The 21,938-nt window shown below is 44.5% G+C and overlaps 1 protein-coding gene across 2 annotated transcripts in view; it reads right to left on the reverse strand.

Annotated features, from left to right (window-relative positions):
- Positions 1-10,470: 10,470 nt before the first annotated feature.
- The window catches only part of LOC118391001 (beta-glucuronidase), a 33,002-nt gene continuing 21,534 nt past the window's right edge, over positions 10,471-21,938 (reverse strand). The window contains exons 9-14 of one of the 2 annotated variants that reach the window (XM_035781896.2): positions 21,649-21,733; positions 20,776-20,952; positions 20,300-20,435; positions 18,190-18,322; positions 12,314-12,418; positions 10,471-12,133 (exon numbers count right to left, since the gene is read on the reverse strand). In XM_035781896.2, the coding sequence (XP_035637789.1) occupies positions 12,400-12,418; positions 18,190-18,322; positions 20,300-20,435; positions 20,776-20,952; positions 21,649-21,733 (550 nt within the window). In that variant the 3' untranslated portion in view covers positions 10,471-12,133; positions 12,314-12,399. Of the gene's footprint in view, positions 12,134-12,313; positions 12,419-15,298; positions 18,323-20,299; positions 20,436-20,775; positions 20,953-21,648; positions 21,734-21,938 lie in introns of those variants that run through there. The other variant, XM_052457748.1, reaches the window with a different exon arrangement.

Raw genomic sequence — 21,938 nt, forward strand, 5'->3', positions numbered from 1 at the left:
TCTCCTGCAACCCGCCTCACCAATTTATATTTATTAAAAAGTATTATTTACCTCAAATCTGTAATCCTCCAAAGAAGCTAGCCAGAAGCTAGCCTAGAAGCTAATTCAGAACCTAATCAGAAGCTAGTTAGCTTCTTTACTGGCATATCGTTAGTATTCAGCTAACCACTGTTTGTGGTCATCAGCTATCCTTTAGCTCGAAAATCTATCGCCAGTTTTGTACGGCGCAGCTCGGAACAGAACATACCGGACCAATTTTTCTCTCCATGTCCCTGGATTTCAACTGCTCTCTGGACATTCGTCCCCGGATCTCACAGCTCGCTAGCTGCTATCCGTGTGACTATCGGCTTTCGTCGATTCCGGAGCAAACATCAATTATTCCGGAGCTAGCCAGCTCCATCAATCACTCCTGGGCTGCAGTCACCTATCCGGACCCGTTTTACTGCCTACGCGGAGCCCCACCGGGCCTTCACAACTGGACTGCCGACGTTATCTACCCGAAGGAGATCCGACTGGCTCCTCCGTCGCGGCGTTACCTGAACGCCCATCTGCGGCCTGCTAACCGTTATCTGTCTTACCGGCTGCTATCTGAATAGACAATCGGACTATTTATTTATTTTTATTATTATGTTTTCTTCTTGGGCCTCTATAACTATATCTATTGTTTTTATTTTTGTTGTTGTGTGATTTGGATTAATCCCCTCTACCACACGGAACCCCACTAATCTACTGACGGAACGCAAGAGGTGGCTAACAACAGACCTCCATCCTATGCTAGCTTGCTACCGATGGCCTGGTTAGCTGTCTAAATCGCCGTGACCCCCAACCAACCTCTCCACTCACTGGACCCTTTTGATCACTCGACTAAGCATGCCTCTCCTTAATATCAATATGTCTTGTCCATTGCTGTTCTGGTTAGTGTTTATTGGCTTATTTCACTGTAGAGCCTCTAGTCCTACTCACTATACCTTATCCAACCTATTAGTTCCACCACCCACACATGCAATGACATCTCCTGGTTTCAATGATGTTTCTAGAGACAATATCTCTCTCTTCATCACTCAATACCTAGGTTTACCTCCACTGTATTCACATCCTACCATACCTTTGTCTGTACATTATACCTTGATGCTATTTTATCGCCCCCAGAAACCTCCTTTTACTCTCTGTTCCAGACGTTCTAGACGACCAATTCGTATTGCTTTTAGCCGCACCCTTATTCTACTCCTCCTATGTTCCTCTGGCGATGTAGAGGTGAATCCAGGCCCTGCAGTGCCGAGCTCCACTCCTATTCCCCAGGCGCTCTCTTTTGACGACTTCTGTAACCGTAATAGCCTTGGTTTCATGCATGTTAACATTAGAAGCCTCCTCCCTAAGTTTGTTCTATTCACTGCTCTAGCACACTCTGCCAACCCGGATGTTCTAGCTGTGTCTGAATCCTGGCTTAGGAAGACCACCATAAATTCAGAAATTTTAATTCCAAACTACAACATTTTCAGACAAGATAGAACTGCCAAAGGGGGCGGTGTTGAAATCTACTGCAAAGATAGCCTGCAGAGTTCTGTCCTACTATCCAGGTCTGTACCCAAACAATTTGAACTTCTACTTTTAAAAATCCACCTCTCTAGAAACAAGTCTCTCACTGTTGCCGCCTGCTATAGACCACCCTCTGCCCCCAGCTGTGCTCTGGACACCATATGTGAACTGATTGACCCCCATCTATCTTCAGAGCTCGTGCTGCTAGGAGACCTAAACTGGAACATGCTTAACACCCCAGCCATCCTACAATCTAAACTTGATGCCCTCAATCTCACACAAATGATCAATGAACCTACCAGGTACCTCACCAAAGCCTTAAACACGGGCACACTCATAGATATCATCCTAACCAACTTCCCCTCTAAATACACCTCTGCTGTCTTCAACCAAGATCTCAGCGATCACTGCCTCATTGCCTGCATCCGTAATGGGTCAGCGGTCAAACGACCTCCACTCATCACTGTAAAACGCTCCCTGAAACACTTCAGCGAGCAGGCCTTTCTAATCGACCTGGCCGGGGTATTCTGGAAGGATATTGATCTTATTCCGTCAGGAGAGGATGCCTGGAATTTTTTTTTAAATGCCTTCCTAACCATCTTAAATAAACGTGCCCCATTCAATAAATTTAGAACCAGGAACAGATATAGCCCTTGGTTCTCCCCAGACCTGACTGCCCTTAACCAACACAAAAACATCCTATGGCATTCTGCATTAGCATCGAACAGCCCCCGTGATATGCAGCTGTTCAGGGAAGCTAGAAACCATTATACACAGGCAGTTAGAAAAGCCAAGGCTAGCTTTTTCAAGCAGAAATTTGCTTCCTGCAACACTAACTCAAAAAAGTTCTGGGACACTGTAAAGTCCATGGAGAATAAGAACACCTCCTCCCAGCTGCCCACTGCACTGAAGATAGGAAACACTGTCACCACTGATAAATCCACCATAATTGAGAATTTCAATAAGCATTTTTCTACGGCTGGCCATGCTTTCCACCTGGCTACTCCGGTCAACAGCACTGCACCCCCAACAGCAACTCGCCCAAGCCTTCCCCATTTCTCCTTCTCCCAAATCCATTCAGCTGATGTTCTGAAAGAGCTGCAAAATCTGGACCCCTACAAATCAGCCGGGCTAGACAATCTGAACCCTTTCTTTCTAAAATTATCTGCCGAAATTGTTGCCACCCCTATTACTAGCCTGTTCAACCTGTCTTCCGTGTCGTCTGAGATTCCCAAAGATTGGAAAGCAGCTGCGGTCATCCCCCTCTTCAAAGGGGGGGACACTCTTGACCCAAACTGCTACAGACCTATATCTATCCTACCATGCCATACATAGCCCACCTATAATTTAGCCCAAACAACTACCTCTTTCCCAACTGTATTTAATTAATTTATTTATTTTGCTCCTTTGCACCCCATTATTTTTATTTCTACTTTGCACATTCTTCCATTGCAAAACTACCATTCCAGTGTTTTACTTGCTATATTGTATTTACTTTGCCACCATGGCCTTTTTTGCCTTTACCTCCCTTCTCACCTCATTTGCTCACATTGTATATATACTTGTTTATACTGTATTATTGACTGTATGTTTGTTTTACTCCATGTGTAACTCTGTGTCGTTGTATCTGTCGAACTGCTTTGCTTTATATTGGCCAGGTCGCAATTGTAAATGAGAACTTGTTCTCAACTTGCCTACCTGGTTAATAAATAAAGGTAAAATAAATAAATAAAAAGTAGCTCAGAAAAATAAAGAATTTACAGTGGAATTACCCGTATACATTTGAAATGGAAATGCCTTATTCACATCCATACATTTTTCGACCCACCGTGCTTGACCGTTGGTGTGATGTTCTTACTGTGGAATTCAGTGTTTGGTTTCACCAGGCATAGTGGATTTGGGTAATGTCATCCAAAAGTTAGACTTTTGAATCATCTGTCCATAAAACATTCTTCCAAGAGTCTTGATGATCATCCATTTGCTTTTTGGCAAACTTGAATCAACTTTTTGGACAACATGTGTTCCATTATGCCTGGTGAAAACCAAAAACTGGGTTCCACAGTAAGAACATAACAGTGGTCAAGCATGGGGATGGCAGTGTGATCGTTTGGGGTTGCTTTGCTACCTCAGGACCTGGACAACTTGCCTTAATAGAAGGAACCATGAATGCTGCTCCGTATCAGAGAATTATAAAGGAGAATGTCAGGCCATCTGTCTGTAAGCTGAAGCACAGCTGGGTCATGCAGCTAGATAATGATACAAAACACACAATCAAGTCTACATGAAAATGGCTAAGAAGCAACACGTTTTGGAACGGCCTAGTCAAAGTCCAAACCTAATCCCAATTGAGATGTTGTGCCAGTACTTGAAACGGGCAGTGCATGCTTAAACCCACAAATGTTGCTGAGTTACAGCAGTTCTGCATGGAAGACAAGACCACATTTCCTCCACAGCGACGTGGGAGACTGATCAACAACTACAGGAAGTGTTTGGTTGGAGTCAATGCAGCTGAAGGTGGCACAACCAGTTATTGAGAAATATATTTTTCACACAGGGGATTTGGGTGTTGCAAAACTTTGTTAAATTTAATAAATAAAATAAGTATACATTGTTTTATTTAATTTGTTAACTCAGGTTCCCTTTATCTAATATTTGGTTTTGGTTGAAGATCTGATAATTCAGATCCTGTGTCAGAATAGAGTGCTTGGGTTGGGGTGTAGGGTTTGAGCATAGCCTGAATGTAGGGAGGGGCAGTTCCTCTTGCTGTTCCGTAGGTAAGCACCATGGTCTTGTAGTGGATGCGGGCTTCGATCGGAGTAGGCGGAGGAGCGGGGTGACATGAGAGAACTTGGAAAGGCTGAGTGAATGAGCAGCGGATGTCGTCAACCTTTTTTTCAAAGTGGTTGACAAAGTCGTCCACAGAGAGGGAGGAGTTTTTTATTTATTTTACCTTTATTTAACCAGGCAAGTCAGTTAAGAACAAATTCTTATTTTCAATGACGGCCTAGGAACAGTGGGTTAACTGCCTGTTCAGGGGCAGAACGACCTTGTCGGCTCGGGGGTTTGAACTTGCAACCTTCCGGTTACTAGTCTAGCGCTCTAACCACTAGGCTACCCTGCCGCCCCAGGTGGAGGATTAAGGAGGGAGGAGAAGTTGGAAAAGAGTTTCCTAGGGTTAGAGGTAGACGCTTGAAATTTAGAGTGGTAGAAAGTGTCTTTAGCAGCAGATACAGAGAAAGAGAAGGTAGAAAGGAGGGAGTGAAAGGATGTTAGGTCCTCTGGATGTTTATTTTTCACTCAGCTGTCTGCAGCCCTGTTATGTAAGCTCGCAATGAGTCACTCAGCCACGGAGCAGGACAGGAGGGCCGAGCCGGCCGGGAGGAATGGGGACGAGTCATAGGATGCGGAAAGGAGAGGAAGGTCGAAGAGGCAGAATCAGGAGGGAGAAGGATTTAGCAAAAAGGAGAGATGATAGAATAGAAGAGAGTAGAGGGAGAGAGAGCGACGATTGCGACAACACATGACCATCTGGGTAGGGTCTGAGTGGTTAGGGAAGGAGGAAAGGGAGACAGAAAAGGAAACAAAGTAGTGATCAGAGACCTGGAGGGAAGTTGCAGTGACATTAGTAGGCGAGCAGCCTCTAGTAAAGAGGTCAAGCGTATTGCCTGCATTGTGAGTTGGAGGGGATTGGGAAAGGGTGAGGTCAGAAGAGGAAAGGAGGGGAAAGGGAGAGTTGGAAAGAAATTCATCAAAGGCAGATGTCGGGAGATTGAAGTCGCCAAGTGAAGTGATCCATCGTCAGGAAATTAGCTTATAAAAGGTGTCAAGCTCATTGAGGAACTCTCTAAGGGCACCTAGTGGGTGATAGATGACAATAATAAGCTTGAGTGGACATGTGACAGTGACAGCATGGAATTCAAATGAGGAGATGTACAGTTGAGAGAGGGAGAGAACATCTACACTTAGGAGAAATGAGTGGACCTACGCCACCACCACAACTACCAAATGCTCTCGGACTATGAGAGGAAACGTAGCCAGATGAAGAAAGAGCAGCTGGAGTAGCAGTGTTCTCTGAGATGATCCATGTCTCCGTCGGGGCCAAAAGGTCAAGGGCCTGAAGGGCAGCAAATGCTGAGATAAACTCTGCAATCTTGACTGCAGATCGGCAGTTCCAAACGCTACCAGAGACCCGGAATTCCACATGGGTTGTGCTCGCAGGGAACACTAAATTAAAAGGGTTGCATCTGGGGGAGCATCTCTAAAGCCTACAGCGAGAGGTCCAAACAGGTATAGAAAACACACATCGCTACCTACATGTACAAATGACCTCGACTAACCTGTACCCCCGCATATTGACTCGGCACCGGTACCCACTGTAAATAATTTTTACTTTAGTTTATTTAGTAAATATTTTCTTAACTCTATTTCTTGAACTGCATTGTTGGTTAAGAGCTGTTGTATTTGGCACTATTTTCAGGTCTCTCCAGAGATGTTCCATCGGGTTCAAGTCCAGGCACTGGACTTTTCATCAAGGATCTCTCTGTACTTTGCTCCATTTATCTTTCCCTAAATCCTGACTAGTCTCCCTGCTGCTGAAAAACATCCCCACAGCATGATGCTGCCACCACCATGCTTCACCATAGGGATGGTGCCAGGTTTCCTCCAGAGGTGAAGCTTGGCATTCAGGCCAAAGAGTTCAATCTTGGTTTCATCAGACCAGATCATCTTCTTTCTCATGTTCTGAGAGTCCTTTAGATGCCTTTTGGCTCCAAGTGGGCTGTCATGTGCCTTTTATTGAGGAGTGGCATCCATCTGGCAACTCTATCATAAAGGCTTGATTGGTGGAATGCTGCAGAGATAGTTGTCCTTCTGGAAGTTTCTTCCATCTCCACAGAGGAAAATTCCTTTGACCTCACGGCTTGGTTTTTGCTCTGACATTCACTGTCAACTGCGGGACCTTGTGTAGACAGCTGTGTCCAAGTCCAGTCAATTGAATTTACCACAGGTGGACTCCAATCAAGTTGTAGAAACATCTCAAGGATGATAAATGGAAACAGGATGCACCTGAGCTCAATGTCAAGTCTCATAGCAAAGGGTCTGAATACTTATGTAAATAAGGTATCTGTTTTTTTGTGTTTTTTTAAACATTTAATTAATTTACAAAAATGTCTTAAAACCTGTTTTCACTTTGCCATTATGGGTTATTGTGTGCAGATTGGTGAGGATTTTAAAAAAGTAGAATAAGAATAAGGCTGTAACGTAACAAAATGTGGAAAATGGGAAGGGGTCTGAATACTTTCCAAAGGCACTGTATCTGGTTTTGAAATCAATTATTGTACAAATGTTTTGGTAGATGATTGTATTGCAAGGTATGCTATATGTGTAGTACTGTATCATTTTAATCATTTTAGTCAATAAGATTCTTGCTACGTAAGCTTAACTTTCTGAACATTCGAGACGTGTAGTCCACTTGTCATTCCAATCTCCTTGCATTAGCGTAGCCTCTTCTGTAGCCTGTCAACTATGTGTCTGTCTATCCCTGTTCTCTCCTCTCTGCACAGACCATACAAACGCTCCACACCGCGTGGCCGCGGCCACCCTAATCTGGTGGTCCCAGCGCGCACGACCCACGTGGAGTTCCAGGTCTCCGGTAGCCTCTGGAACTGCCGATCTGCGGCCAACAAGGCAGAGTTCATCTCAGCCTATGCCTCCCTCCAGTCCCTCGACTTCTTGGCACTGACGGAAACATGGATCTTCACAGATAACACTGCTACTCCTACTGCTCTCTCTTCGTCCGCCCACGTGTTCTCGCACACCCCGAGAGCTTCTGGTCAGCGGGGTGGTGGCACCGGGATCCTCATCTCTCCCAAGTGGTCATTCTCTCTTTCTCCCCTTACCCATCTGTCTATCGCCTCCTTTGAATTCCATGCTGTCACAGTTACCAGCCCTTTCAAGCTTAACATCCTTATCATTTATCGCCCTCCAGGTTCCCTCGGAGAGTTCATCAATGAGCTTGATGCCTTGATAAGCTCCTTTCCTGAGGACGGCTCACCTCTCACAGTTCTGGGCGACTTTAACCTCCCCACGTCTACCTTTGACACATTCCTCTCTGCCTCCTTCTTTCCACTCCTCTCCTCTTTTGACCTCACCCTCTCACCTTCCCCCCCTACTCACAAGGCAGGCAATACGCTCGACCTCATCTTTACTAGATGCTGTTCTTCCACTAACCTCATTGCAACTCCCCTCCAAGTCTCCGACCACTACCTTGTATCCTTTTCCCTCTCGCTCTCATCCAACACTTCCCACACTGCCCCTACTCGGATGGTATTGCGCCGCCCCAACCTTCGCTCTCTCTCCCCCGCTACTCTCTCCTCTTCCATCCTATCATCTCTTCCCTCTGCTCAAACCTTCTCCAACCTATCTCCTGATTCTGCCTCCTCAACCCTCCTCTCCCCCCTTTCTGCATCCTTTGACTCTCTATGTCCCCTATCCTCCAGGCCGGCTCGGTCCTCCCCTCCCGCTCCGTGGCTCGACGACTCATTGCGAGCTCACAGAACAGGGCTCCGGGCAGCCGAGCGGAAATGGAGGAAAACTCGCCTCCCTGCAGACCTGGCATCCTTTCACTCCCTCCTCTCTACATTTTCCTCCTCTGTCTCTGCTGCTAAAGCCACTTTCTACCACTCTAAATTCCAAGCATCTGCCTCTAACCCTAGGAAGCTATTTGCCACCTTCTCCTCCCTCCTGAATCCTCCTCCCCCTCCCCCTCCCCCCTCCTCCCTCTCTGCAGATGACTTGGTCAACCATTTTGAAAAGAAGGTCGACGACATCCGATCCTCGTTTGCTAAGTCAAACGACACCGCTGGTTCTGCTCACACTGCCCTACCCTGTGCTCTGACCTCTTTCTCCCCTCTCTCTCCAGATGAAATATCGCGTCTCGTGACGGCCGGCCGCCCAACAACCTGCCCGCTTGACCCTATCCCCTCCTCTCTTCTCCAGACCATTTCCGGAGACCTTCTCCCTTACCTCACCTCGCTCATCAACTCATCCCTAACCGCTGGCTACGTCCCTTCCGTCTTCAAGAGAGCGAGAGTTGCACCCCTTCTGAAAAAACCTACACTCGATCCCTCCGATGTCAACAACTACAGACCAGTATCCCGTCTTTCTTTTCTCTCCAAAACTCTTGAACGTGCCGTCCTTGGCCAGCTCTCCCGCTATCTCTCTCAGAATGACCTTCTTGATCCAAATCAGTCAGGTTTCAAGACTAGTCATTCAACTGAGACTGCTCTTCTCTGTATCACGGAGGCGCTCCGCACTGCTAAAGCTAACTCTCTCTCCTCTGCTCTCATCCTTCTAGACCTATCGGCTGCCTTCGATACTGTGAACCATCAGATCCTCCTCTCCACCCTCTCCGAGTTGGGCATCTCCGGCGCGGCCCACGCTTGGATTGCGTCCTACCTGACAGGTCGCTCCTACCAGGTGGCGTGGCGAGAATCTGTCTCCTCACCACGCGCTCTCACCACTGGTGTCCCCCAGGGCTCTGTTCTAGGCCCTCTCCTATTCTCGCTATACACCAAGTCACTTGGCTCTGTCATAACGTGGTCTCTCCTATCATTACTATGCAGACGACACACAATTAATCTTCTCCTTTCCCCCTTCTGATGACCAGGTGGCGAATCGCATCTCTGCATGTCTGGCAGACATATCAGTGTGGATGACGGATCACCACCTCAAGCTGAACCTCGGCAAGACGGAGCTGCTCTTCCTCCCGGTGAAGGACTGCCATCACGGTTGACAACTCCATTGTGTCCTCCTCCCAGAGCGCTAAGAACCTTGGCGTGATCCTGGACAACACCCTGTCGTTCTCAACTAACATCAAGGCGGTGGCCCGTTCCTGTAGGCTCATGCTCTACAACATCCGCAGAGTACGACCCTGCCTCACACAGGAAGCGGCGCAGGTCCTAATCCAGGCACTTGTCATCTCCCGTCTGGATTACTGCAACTCGCTGTTGGCTGGGCTCCCTGCCTGTGCCATTAAACCCCTACAACTCATCCAGAACGCCGCAGCCTGTCTGGTGTTATATATATATGCCATTTAGCTGACGCTTTTATCCAAAGCGACTTACAGTCATGTGTGCATACATTCTACGTATGAGTGGTCCCGGGAATCGAACCCACTACCCTGGCGTTACAAGCGCCATGCTCTACCAACTGAGCCACAGAAGGACCAACCTTCCCAAGTTCTCTCACGTCACCCCGCTCCTCCGCTCTCTCCACTGGCTTCCAGTTGAAGCTCGCATCCGCTACAAGACCATGGTGCTTGCCTACGGAGCTGTGAGGGGAACGGCACCTCAGTACCTCCAGGCTCTGATCAGGCCCTACACCCAAACAAGGGCACTGCGTTGATCCACCTCTGGCCTGCTCGCCTCCCTACCACTGAGGAAGTACAGTTCCCGCTCAGCCCAGTCAAAACTGTTCGCTGCTCTGGCCCCCCAATGGTGGAACAAACTCCCTCACGACGCCAGGACAGCGGAGTCAATCACCACCTTCCGGAGACACCTGAAACCCCACCTCTTTAAGGAATACCTAGGATAGGATAAAGTAATCCTTCTCACCCCCCCTTAAAAGATTTAGATGCACTATTGTAAAGTGGCTGTTCCACTGGATGTCATAAGGTGAATGCACCAATTTGTAAGTCGCTCTGGATAAGAGCGTCTGCTAAATTACTTAAATGTAAATGTAAATGTGTAGGCTATGCCATATGTACTGGCTAATATGCATATGCAGCTGTCATTTTTAAACCTCCATTCTAGCATACATGACACACACATCTTTGTATCTACATGCTTTCATTTGGGTTTCTATGCAAAGTATATGTTTGAATGTTTCTTTAAGCCTGCAGCTAATTACTTGAAATGAGACATAATCATGCGAAAACATGATTCAAAAATGTAATTCACTGACAGAGACAGCTAATGAAACACAAATTTACATTTATAGTAGCTGGCTCGGCTAGTCAAACTGTAACATTGGCTAGCTTTTAATAAATTGGCTAAATGGCCAATGGAGTTACCTCTTCATACGATCAAGACAATTCGTACTGCATTGTGCATATTTGAAGTGCACTCCAAAACAGTTTCTTATTTCAGTCTTTGAGAGCTATCTATAGCTCTTCCTCTTCATCAGACATCAGCTTGCGTTTTCACAAGAGGCTGTGTTTACATTGTAGATAGAAGCAGGCCATTGGCTGCCTTCATCATGAGGGGTTTGTACGGGAGTTCTGATTTAGCAGTTTGGCAAATTTGCCTGAGCAGACAGTCTTGAAATATACTTTTTATGAGAAAATGTGCAGGAATTGAAGGTGCCAACAAATGTTATAGTCTCATAAGAATGTTTTAGTCATATACAAAAAATCTGCTCCTCCCTCGACGGGGGATCTAACATGATAGATGTTCTTTACCATTTGGCCATCAGATTTTCCACCAATGCTCCTGATAGGACACATCACTCTATCACTCACATGCACTCTATACTCCTCTATAAACTGGTCATCTCTGTATACCCGTCTCAAGATCCAATGGTTGTTTATTTTAAAAACCCTCTTAGGCCTCACTCCCCCCTATCTGAGATATCTACTGCAGCCCTCATCCTCCACATACAACACCCGTTCTGCCAGACACATTCTGTCAAAGGTCCCTAAAGCACACACATCCCTGGGTCACTCCTCTTTTCAGTTCGCTGCAGCTAGCGACTGGAACGAGCTGCAACAAACACTCCAACTGGACAGTTTTATCTCAATCTCTTCATTCAAAGACTCAATCATGGACACTCTTACTGACAGTTGTGGCTGCTTTGTGTGATGTATTGTCATCTCTACCTTCCTGTCCTTTGTGCTGTTGACTGTGCCCAATAATGTTTGTACCAAGTTGTGCTGCTACCGTGTTGTTGTGTTGCTGCCTTGCTATGTTGTCTTTGGTCTCTCTTTATGTAGCGTTGTCTCTCTTGTTGTGATGTGTGTTTTGTCCTATACTTATATTGTATTTTTTCATTTATTTAGGATGCCTTTTGCCTTTCGGTAGGCCGTCATTGTAAATAAAAATGTGTTCTTACCTAGTTAAAAGGTTCAATAAAAAAAATAGCAATAATAATGGTCCACCACCCAAAGGACATTCATTCCATTACACCGGAGTCTATTTGTAAACAGTATATTTATGTTGAACATTTTCTGAAACTGACCATATTAAAATCAGACATGTATCTACCCCAATGATGACTGGGATCGGAATGTCGGAGCAAATTTCAGTAGACACCCTCTTTGGGACTAATGACTGACATAAGGGCATGTACTTAATATGTCTCTCTTGCTTATATGATTACAATGGTCGTAATGCTTCTGGACAGGGTCAAAGTGTATTTTCTGCAAGTTATTCAAAATATGATTAAAAAAACATGACTAAAGAATTCATTATAACAAAAGGATTTGACTCTAAATCTAATTGATTCAAATGTGTATTTTTCCCCCAGCCAAGAAGGTTGGTATCTGCAGCTTCCCTCAAGGTATTCACCTCTACCCCTGGATGAAGCAGATGCATTCCTTTCACTGAAAAATATAGATAAGACCAGAAATCAGAATACAGTATGCGACAATGCAGTGACACTGCCAAAGAAATCTGAAAACTTCATACCAAATATATTATGCCAATAGCAAAATGACAAAACTCATCACTGTTTAGATAAACATGCTCCCTCTAGATAAAAAAGGGAATAAAATGTTACAAACCTGAAAACAGGATGAATAAGGAGACACGAACAATCTACATTTTTCTGCGTCTTTCTTTTTCCCAACGCAGTCGCACTCACAGGCGATCAGCGCAGAGACAGTGACCTACCAAGGTAAGGATGAAGGCAATAAATAGGCCTTAGAGGCAAAAAGATATTGCAATTTAGCATTAACACTGGAGTGATAGATGTTCAAGTAGAGATACTGGGGTGCAAAAGAGCAAGAGGGTAAGTAATACTATGGGGATGAGGTACAGGTACAGTGATCGGTAAGCTGCGCAGGCAGCTGATGCTTAAAAAGTTAGAGGGGGAGATAAGACTCCAGCTTTTTGCAATTCGTTCCAGTCATTGACAGCAGAGAACTGGAAGGAAAGGTGGCCAAAGGGAGTGTTGGCTTTGGGGATGACCAGGGAAATATACCTGCAGGAGTGTGTCCTACGGGTGGGTGTTGCTATGGTGACCAGTGAGCTAAGATAAGGCGGGGCTTTACCTAGAAAAGACTTGTAGATGATCTGAAGCCAGTGGGTTTGGGTTTGGCGACGGATATGTAGTGAGGACCAGCCAACGAGAGCATACAGGTCGCAGTGGTGGGTAGTACATGGGGCTTTGGTGATAAAACGGATTGGCACTGTGATAGCAAACTGGATGTAGTCTGAGTAGAGTGTTGGGGGCTATTTTGTAAATGACATCGCAGAAGTCAAGGATCGGTAGGATAGTCAGTTTTACGAGGATATGTTTGGCGGCAAGTGAACGAGCCTTTGTTGCGAAATAGGAAGCTGATTCTAGATTTAATTTTGGATTGGAGATGCTTAATGTGAGTCTGGAAGGAGAGTTTACAGTCTAACCAGACACCTAGGTATTTGTAGTTGTCCACATATTCTAAGTCAGAACCATCCAGAGTAGTGATGCTAGTCGGGCGGGAGGGTGCAGGCAGCGATCGGTTGAAGAGAATGTACTTAGTTTAACTAGAATTTAGAAGCAGTTGGAGGCCACGGAAGGAGTGTTGAATGGCGTTGAAGCTCGTTTGGAGGTTTGTTAGCACAGTGTCCAAATAAGGGCCAGATGTATACAAAATGGTGTCATCTGCGTAGAGGTGGATCAGAGAATCATCAGCAGCGAGAGTGACACTCTTTATATATACAGAGAAGAGTCGGCCCGAGAATTGAACCCTGTGGCACCCCCATAGAGACTACCAGAGGTCAGGACAACAGCCCCTCCAATGTCACACTGAACTCTGAGAAGTAGTTGGGGAACCAGGCGAGGCAGTCATTTGAGAAGCCAAGGCTATTGAGTCTGCCGATAACAATGCGATGATTGACAGTCAAAAGCCTTGGCCAGGTTGATGAAGATGGCTGCACAGTACTGTCTTTTATCGATGGCGGTTATGATATCGTTTAGGACCTTGAGCGTGGCTGAGGTGCACCCATGACCAGCTCGGAAGCCAGATTGCATAGTGGAGAAGGTACGGTGGGATTCGAAATTTTTGGTAAACTGTTTATTAACTTGGCTTTCGAAGACTTTAGAAAAGGCAGGGCACATATAGGTCTATAACAGTTTGGGTCTAGTGTCTCTCCCTTTGAAGAAGGGGATGACCGCGGCAGCTTTCCAATCTTTGGGGATCTCAGACCATAAAAAAGAGGTTGAATAGGCTAGTAATAGGGGTTTCAACAATTTCGGCTGATCATTTTAGAAAGTGAGGGTCCAGATTGTCTTGCCCAGCTGCCCATGTATTTATTTTCAGAATTATAATTTTTTTTTTTAAGTCTCAGAAATCTGCTGAATTCCCTCAATTGAAGGTCAGCTAAGTTAACCTAGGCTACTTATTAACGTTACTAGCTCAGTATTTGAAGTTATATTATCATTAGTAGTCTATTATCAGGTAAAAGCATATGCTTATTATTCATAATTTCTCAAACATTTATTAGCTAATTATTCAGTCGAATACGCTATGCTACAGCCATTGAATCTGTCTTTGAGCGTTAAGGGACATTAATGACTAGCTCGGTCCACGACATTGTTATATTTAAAAAATAAATAAATACAAGGACAAATGTTTTTAATCAGTGACTGAAATTCCGCACTACGTGATATTCACTTCCGGACTTGGAAAGAGCTCAAAGATTGTAGAACGCCCCTCTGAATAACGGGGCGTGGTTTTGGCTTAACTGCGTTGGGAAAAAGAAAGCAATTTTCCCACTGGGCTTCTATTCTTCTAAAGTAGGAGGCGCGCAGCTAACAGTTCAAATGTCTGCCCCTAGTTGTAGCGCTACATACATGTTGTCAACAAACAAACGTTGATTTCAAAATATGGAAATGTATAGAATCAATCACAGTACATGTTTTGAAGTTATAAGAGTAATAATAAGCCAGATCGGCCTATCACGTACATGACCATTTGTCAGTTATAAGTCCCAAAGAGGGCGTTTTGTCCTGCTCCTGCATTCATCAGAGACAAACCATTGGGGTCGGCCCATATCTGACATCAATGTGTTTACAATTACATCGGTAATAAAATTGTCGATTTTAGGAAATGTTATATAACATACTATTTACAAGTAGAATGGAATGGTTTGCCTTGTGTATGATTTGTCTTTGACACTCATAACCAGCCAGAAAATATTAGAACATATAAATCACAATGCGTCTTAATATGGGTCATGACAGTGTTGTGACTGTTATATATTATGGCATGGTTATGACCGTGTTATGCTAGGGGTCAAATAAAGTGTGACCGAAAGTTCATATCAGAAATGGTGAGCATAGCGAGTAACAGCTAGTTACATCAGCATGAGTCACCAGCGCAATGAGAGTGCCTGACATCCGGCATTGATGAAGCGTGTGTAGAACTGGTAAACGTAAATAGACCGCATGTAATTAGTGTGTGAATCCAATTGGTGCAATATCTGCTGTTCTTTTAAATGGTAAAAAAAGAAAAAAAGCTTTTTCAAAAACAAGGACATTTCTAAGTGACTCCCAACTTTTAAACAGCAGTGTATGTCGTTTTTTATTTGAAAGGTTGGAGTAGGTGGTATAGATCAGTGGGGGAAAATCCCAATTGAATAGATTGTTGGATCTTAATTAAAAGCAGCATAATGTGCAGCTGTGCAAAGGGTGTGTAGACGTTCACTAGGCACTGTATAGAGCGTTTACCGAGAATGCAGTCTTCAAACATTGACATTCAAATTAAATTGTGCTATAGCGTGGATCCACGGTGTGGTTTGAATATAGGCCTAAATTAGGAACTGAATGACACCAGGCGGAATATGTGGGATGATTGGAATGCTCCGAAAACAAAGACTGACTTGAACTGGTTGTAAACAAAGGATAACACAGTACCTTACATGGTGAACTCCAAAATGTGTCATTCACTTCAAATATACTGATGAGAATTAGGAAATTGTATTAGACAGTGCATAGATTGCCAGTTTCTATATAAAATCATGGTTATAAATATTCTGCATAAGTGGGATTCAAATGGATGTAATTGTTTTGTCAATGATCTACACAATATACTTGTCAAAGTGAAAGAAATTCAAAACATAAAAAAATACACACAAAATAAAAACATTCTTGATAAAAGAAGTATTCAACTCCATGAGTCAATACATGTTAGAATCACCTTTGGCATAGATTACAGCTGTGAGTCTTTCTGGGTCTAAGATCTTTCCACATCTGGATTGTGCAACATTTTCCAATTAGTTTCGCAATTCAAATAGTTTGTTAATCATTGCTCGATAACCATTTTCAGGACTTGCCATAGACTTTCAAGCATATTTAAGTCAAAACTAACTTCGCCACTCGGGAACATTCACAGCCTTCTTTGTAAGCAACCCCAGTGTAATGTGGGTTTTTGTTTAAGGTTATTGTCCTGCTGAAAGGTGAATTCATCTCACAGTGTCTAGTGGAAAGCAGACTGAACCAGGTTTTCATGTTGCCTGGGATAATTTTTTATCCGAGATAAACTCCTGTGTCCTTAACAATTACAAGCATACCTAAACTTAGCAAAAAAATAAACGTCCCTTTGTCAGGACCCTGTCTTTCAAAGACATTTGTATTTTTACGAATTAACTTCATTGTGAAGGGTTTAAACAGTTTCCCATGCTTGTTCAATGAATCCTAAACAATTAAATGAAAATGCAGCTGTGGAACGGTCGTTAAGACACTAACAGCTTACAGACGGTAGGCAATTAAGGTCACAGTTATGAAAACTTGGGACACTAGAGACCGTTCCATGGACTCTGAAAAACACCAAAAGAAAGATGCCCAGGGTCCCTGCTCATCTGCATGAATGTGCCTTAGGCATGCTGCAAGGAGGCATGAGGACTGCATATGTGGCCAGGGCAATAAATTGCAATGTCCGTACTGTGAGACGCCTAAGACAGCGCTACAGGGAGACAGGACGGACAGCTGATCGTCCTCGCAGTGGCAGACCACGTGTAACACCTGCACAGGATCGGTACATCCGAACATCACACCTGCGGGACAGGTACAGGATGGCAACAACAACTCCCCGAGTTCAGTAATGTGAATGTATAGCTCCATTCAATGTTAACCCTGAAACTCCCCAGTCCTTAACGATTACAAGCATACCCATAACAGAATGCAGCCACCACTATGCTTGACAATATTTTTTAGAGTGGTACTCAGTAATATGTTGCATTAGATTTGTCACAAGCTGACCACTTTCTATTCAGGACAAAAACATATTTTTGCAAAAAATTTTGGCAGTATTACTCTTTAGTGTCTTGTTGCAAACAGGATACATGTTTTGTAATATTTTTTTTCTGTGCAGGCTTCCTTTTCACTGTCAATTAGGTTAGTATTGTGGAGTGACTACAATGTTGATCCCGGCTCAGTTCTCCCATCACAGCCATGAAACTATAGCTGTTTTAGATCACCATTAGGCCTCATGATGAAATCTCTGAGCGGTTTCCTTCCTCCCAGGCAACAGAGTTAGGAAGGACGCCTGTATCTTTGTAGTGACTGGGTGTATTGCTACACCATCACTATGCTAAAAGGGATATTCAAGATCTGCTTTTTCTTACCCATCTACCAATAGGTGCCCTTTGTGAGGCACTGGAAAACCTCCCTGGTCTTTGTGGTTGAATCCATTTGAAATTCACTGCTTGACTGAGGGACCTTACAGATAATTGCATGTGTTGGGTACAGAGATGCAGTCGTCATTCAAAAATCATGTTAAACACTATTGCAGAGTGAGTCCATGCAACTTGTGACTTGATAAGCACATTTTTACTCCTGAACTTATTTAGGCTTGCCATAACAAATGGTGCTGAATACTTGACTCAAGACATTTCAGCTTTTCATTTGTAACAATGTCTAAAAACATAATTCCACTTTGACATTATGGGTTATTGTGTCAAGGCCAGTAACAAAAACTCAATTGAATCCATTTTAAATTCAGGCTGTAACAACAGTCTGGAAAAAGTCAAATGGGTGAAGTCTTAACATTGAGCCAGCAAGCATTCTAAGAACAATACACATGCATTTTTCATACAACACATTCCCATTCATCTGACACAGATCATCATCATGATTTACATTCATGTATAAAATGGGGTTGATTCCTGAATTAAAAACAGAGGAAGACAAATACTCAGCCAAAAGAGGTTGGTTCTGGTAACAATCTAATGTGGTCTTCTGAGCATTGTAGTTGTCATAAGACAACCCCCTGAGTCGTGGGTTTGTCCCACATATAGGGTTGTGTTCATTAGGTACCAAACGGAACAAAACAGATAAACAGAAGGACTACATGGACTTGTCCAATAGCTAAATGTTTTGTTACAAAGTGAGGGTATTTGTTCTAATGAATTACGACCCAGGTGCTGTGTGTCCCCCATCCAGGTGTATCAGGGATACCTAGCTCCGATGGGCAGCAGGCCCGTCTCATTGGCCAGCCTCCAGTACCTCTCCCTCAGGAGGAAGGCGCCAGCTTTGGGCTGTCTCTGCCGACTGAAGATGCCCTTCTTGTTGCCCACCACACGGGTCACCGCTGCAGAGATGGGAAGAGAAAAGGTTAATTTCCTGAACAAAATGTGTATGTTTGTTTCAGCCGTCTAAAAGTATAAAGCCTATAGATCTGTACATTCATTTCTTACGGTCGCCAAATTCAACACCATTGTTGTATTAGGTGGAAAAGGAACAGACAGCTTCTGCTTTCTTTTGGAGACTGTCTACACGGGATACAGTCTTGCTTCAAACAGTACATTATGTTCACTCCCCTGTATACACATGGGGCCAGACCAGCATGTAAAGTGAGGATTGGGTGGGTAATCTGTTTAAGACCAGCAGTGTCAACATGGTATTCTGGAGTGGGGTCTACAGTCAATCACGGACTACAGGAAGAAATCCAGCCCAGTCACGGACCAGGATGTCTTGCTCCCAGGCAGACTAAATAACTTTTTTGCCCGCTTTGAGGACAATACAGTGCCACTGACACGGCCTGCAACAAAAACATGCGGTCTCTCCTTCACTGCAGCCGAGGTGAGTAAGACATTTAAACGTGTTAACCCTCGCAAGGCTTCAGGCCCAGACGGCATCCCCAGCCGCGCCCTCAGAGCATGCGCAGACCAGCTGGCCGGTGTGTTTACGGACATAATCAATCCCTATACCAGTCTACTGTTCCCACATGCTTCAAGAGGGCCACCATTGTTCCTGTTCCCAAGAAAGCTAAGGTAACTGAGCTAAACGACTACCGCCCCGTAGCACTCACTTCCGTCATCATGAAGTGCTTTGAGAGACTAGTCAAGGACCATATCACCTCCACCCTACCTGACACCCTAGACGCACTCCAATTTGCTTACCACCCAAATAGGTCCACAGACCATGCAATCTCAACCACACTGCCCTAACCCATCTGGACAAGAGGAATACCTATGTGAGAATGCTGTTCATCGACTACAGCTCGGCATTCAACACCATAGTACCCTCCAAGCTCGTCATCAAGCCCGAGACCCTGGGTCTCGACCCCGCCCTGTGCAACTGGGTACTGGACTTCCTGACGGGCCGCCCCCAGGTGGTGAGGGTAGGTAACAACATCTCCTCCCCTCTGATCCTCAACACTGGGGCCCCACAAGGGTGCATTCTGAGCCCTCTCCTGTACTCCCTGTTCACCCACGACTGCGTGGCCACGCACGCCTCCAACTCAATCATCAAGTTTGTATTTTATGACTTTGTGGCTGTGCCAGCTAGTGACCCCTCTGCAGAGCTGCCTCCAGTACATGAATCACCCCAACAATTTTAAATTTCACCTTTATTTTACCAGGTAGGCAAGTTGAGAACAAGTTCTCATTTACAACTGCGACCTGGCCAAGATAAAGCAAAGCAGTTTGACACGTACAACTGTTCTCTCGAAATGACACAACGACAAGGTTCCAGTTTAACAAAGCTTACTATACTATATGAACACACTACAAGGTAGTCAATCCACTCAAGGCTAGGTCCATCAACAACAAGACTCCCTGCGCAGGCGCACTCTTGACTGAGTGATAGCCCCATAATAACAGAAATATAGGGATACTTAAAACATGAACACAGCACAGTTACACATGGAACAAACAAAACACAGTCAATAACACAGTTGGAAGAACATCTATATACAGTGTGGGGGGGGGGGGGATGTCTAAAAGTATGAATGAACCCCCCATGATGTGCCACACCCACTCCTGCTGACTATACTTACAACACTGGGCGCTTTAAATACATTTCACATAAATACTGGCACCTTTTCAAGCACTGGCCTACTTTCAGCATTCTATTACCCCACCATCACATTACTAACCGTTGGTGCTACTGCTCCCTTTTTCCTTACCTAGGCATGATGGAGTTTCAGTCATTTCTGTTCAATATACACACAACTAAAACAAGCAAAGGTATGACAACTAGCTTCAATTGTATATTTAACAAGAATGGTTGTTCTGACAATTTCAATGAACTCCAGTACTATAGATTTGTATTGATTCCTTCTTACTTTGTGCTGTCATGAAGTCAGCAAAGTTCCAGATGAGCTCTCCAATGACATACTCCTTCCTCTTTCGGTCAAACACATCATGGTAGTTCTGTAAGACCATCTTCTGGTACTCCTCAGTAAACATCATGGGAGGGTCCTGTGGGAAACATAAAAATGTGGCTTTCCATTTAACTTTGGTTTCTACGGGTTCTCATTGAGACAAACGTCTATTTCACTAAAGAGATGTGGGTTGATCATTCAAGCTCAAACCACTTAGGTTTCAACTTGTGTTCTAGCCTGGGTAGGTGTTTGACAAATTGTTCAAGCATATTTGAAAAACTGGTATCCAGACCATTGTTCGCCTCAGAGGCCATGAAATCACAGCAAATACACACGTGTTTACCTTATACCTTACGTCCTTTTCGGTCCGTTTCTGTCCTGTGAGGACACGACATGGAAGAGGTTCTGCAAGAACAAAGAAGTTCTGGAACACTCACCGTGTGTAGCCCCGGAACCACGTCGGCTCCATATTCACTCTGGATGATGGGTTTCTGGTACTTCCCATACCAGTTCTCAAACTGGGTGTTGAGCTGGAAGGGGATGACCTCCAGGTGACCTGGGTCGTGGTACCAGGAGAAGTAACTGTTCACACAGATCACATCCACATAGGGAGCCTGGGGAAAGACCGGGTTCAATGTGAGAAGAGCAGAAATACCGGGTAAACAGTGGTCAATACATTTCCATTGTAATGTATGACATTTAAAATGTCATAGTTGATGGAGCCTGGGTATGAAAATCAGGTTTCAATGTGAGAAGAAATAAGCTATAGATACAATGGTGGTGTTACAAAATACATTTGGATTGAATTCCCATTGTAATGAATGGAATTTGAATGATAGTGACTAAGCTAAGCACATCAGTTAAGTGGCACCAGTGATCAACTACTGTCTGGATAGTTGGAGTAGAACTTCCCGTGAAATTCTGTTAAATTTATCTTAGACTTTGCAGCAGGGAGTCACTGTGGCTGCAGAGTCAGACCTCGGGTAAGCAGTAAGATAATATTGAATCAGGGCATAGGCATGCCTTCAAAATGGCCCTACATATATTCCAACAAGGGCTTTAGAATCAAGCACAGTCAAAAAGGGAGACTAAGGACGACTGACTTTTTTTCAGTTGGTCTTTCATCAATTCCTTGCATCCTCTTCTCAAAGCGCATTGTAGGATAAGGTCCAAAATTCTCCCTCTGACCTCCTCGAATGTGTTTTGGGAAGGAAGTGAGAGAGGATGCGAGGAAAAATGAATTGAGAGAGCCATAGTTCTATGAAGAAAGAATCCTTCATAAGCAGAACAGAGAAACAGTGAAGTCTCACCCCTTTGTCCCTGGCAAAGTTACTGTCTGTGATAAAGGTGACAGGTCGAGTTGGGTCCAGAGATTTGGTATGCGCCATCAGTGTCCTGAAGAGACACAAAAACAGAGAGCAATTGTTCACTGTTCCAAGATGGGGTAAGGGATCACAGGGTTGAGGTCGGGATACAGAGACTGATGAGTACAGGAGAAAGGACCAGGAAGAAGAAAAGTATTTTAAACAAGTATATATCAGGCTCTTTGTTGACTATGACCACAACACTATTAACTGTTGTAAATGAACTGTATGAGGAA

The sequence above is a fragment of the Oncorhynchus keta genome, chromosome 12, assembly GCF_023373465.1.
Source record: "Oncorhynchus keta strain PuntledgeMale-10-30-2019 chromosome 12, Oket_V2, whole genome shotgun sequence".
NCBI classification, from domain to species: domain Eukaryota; kingdom Metazoa; phylum Chordata; class Actinopteri; order Salmoniformes; family Salmonidae; genus Oncorhynchus; species Oncorhynchus keta.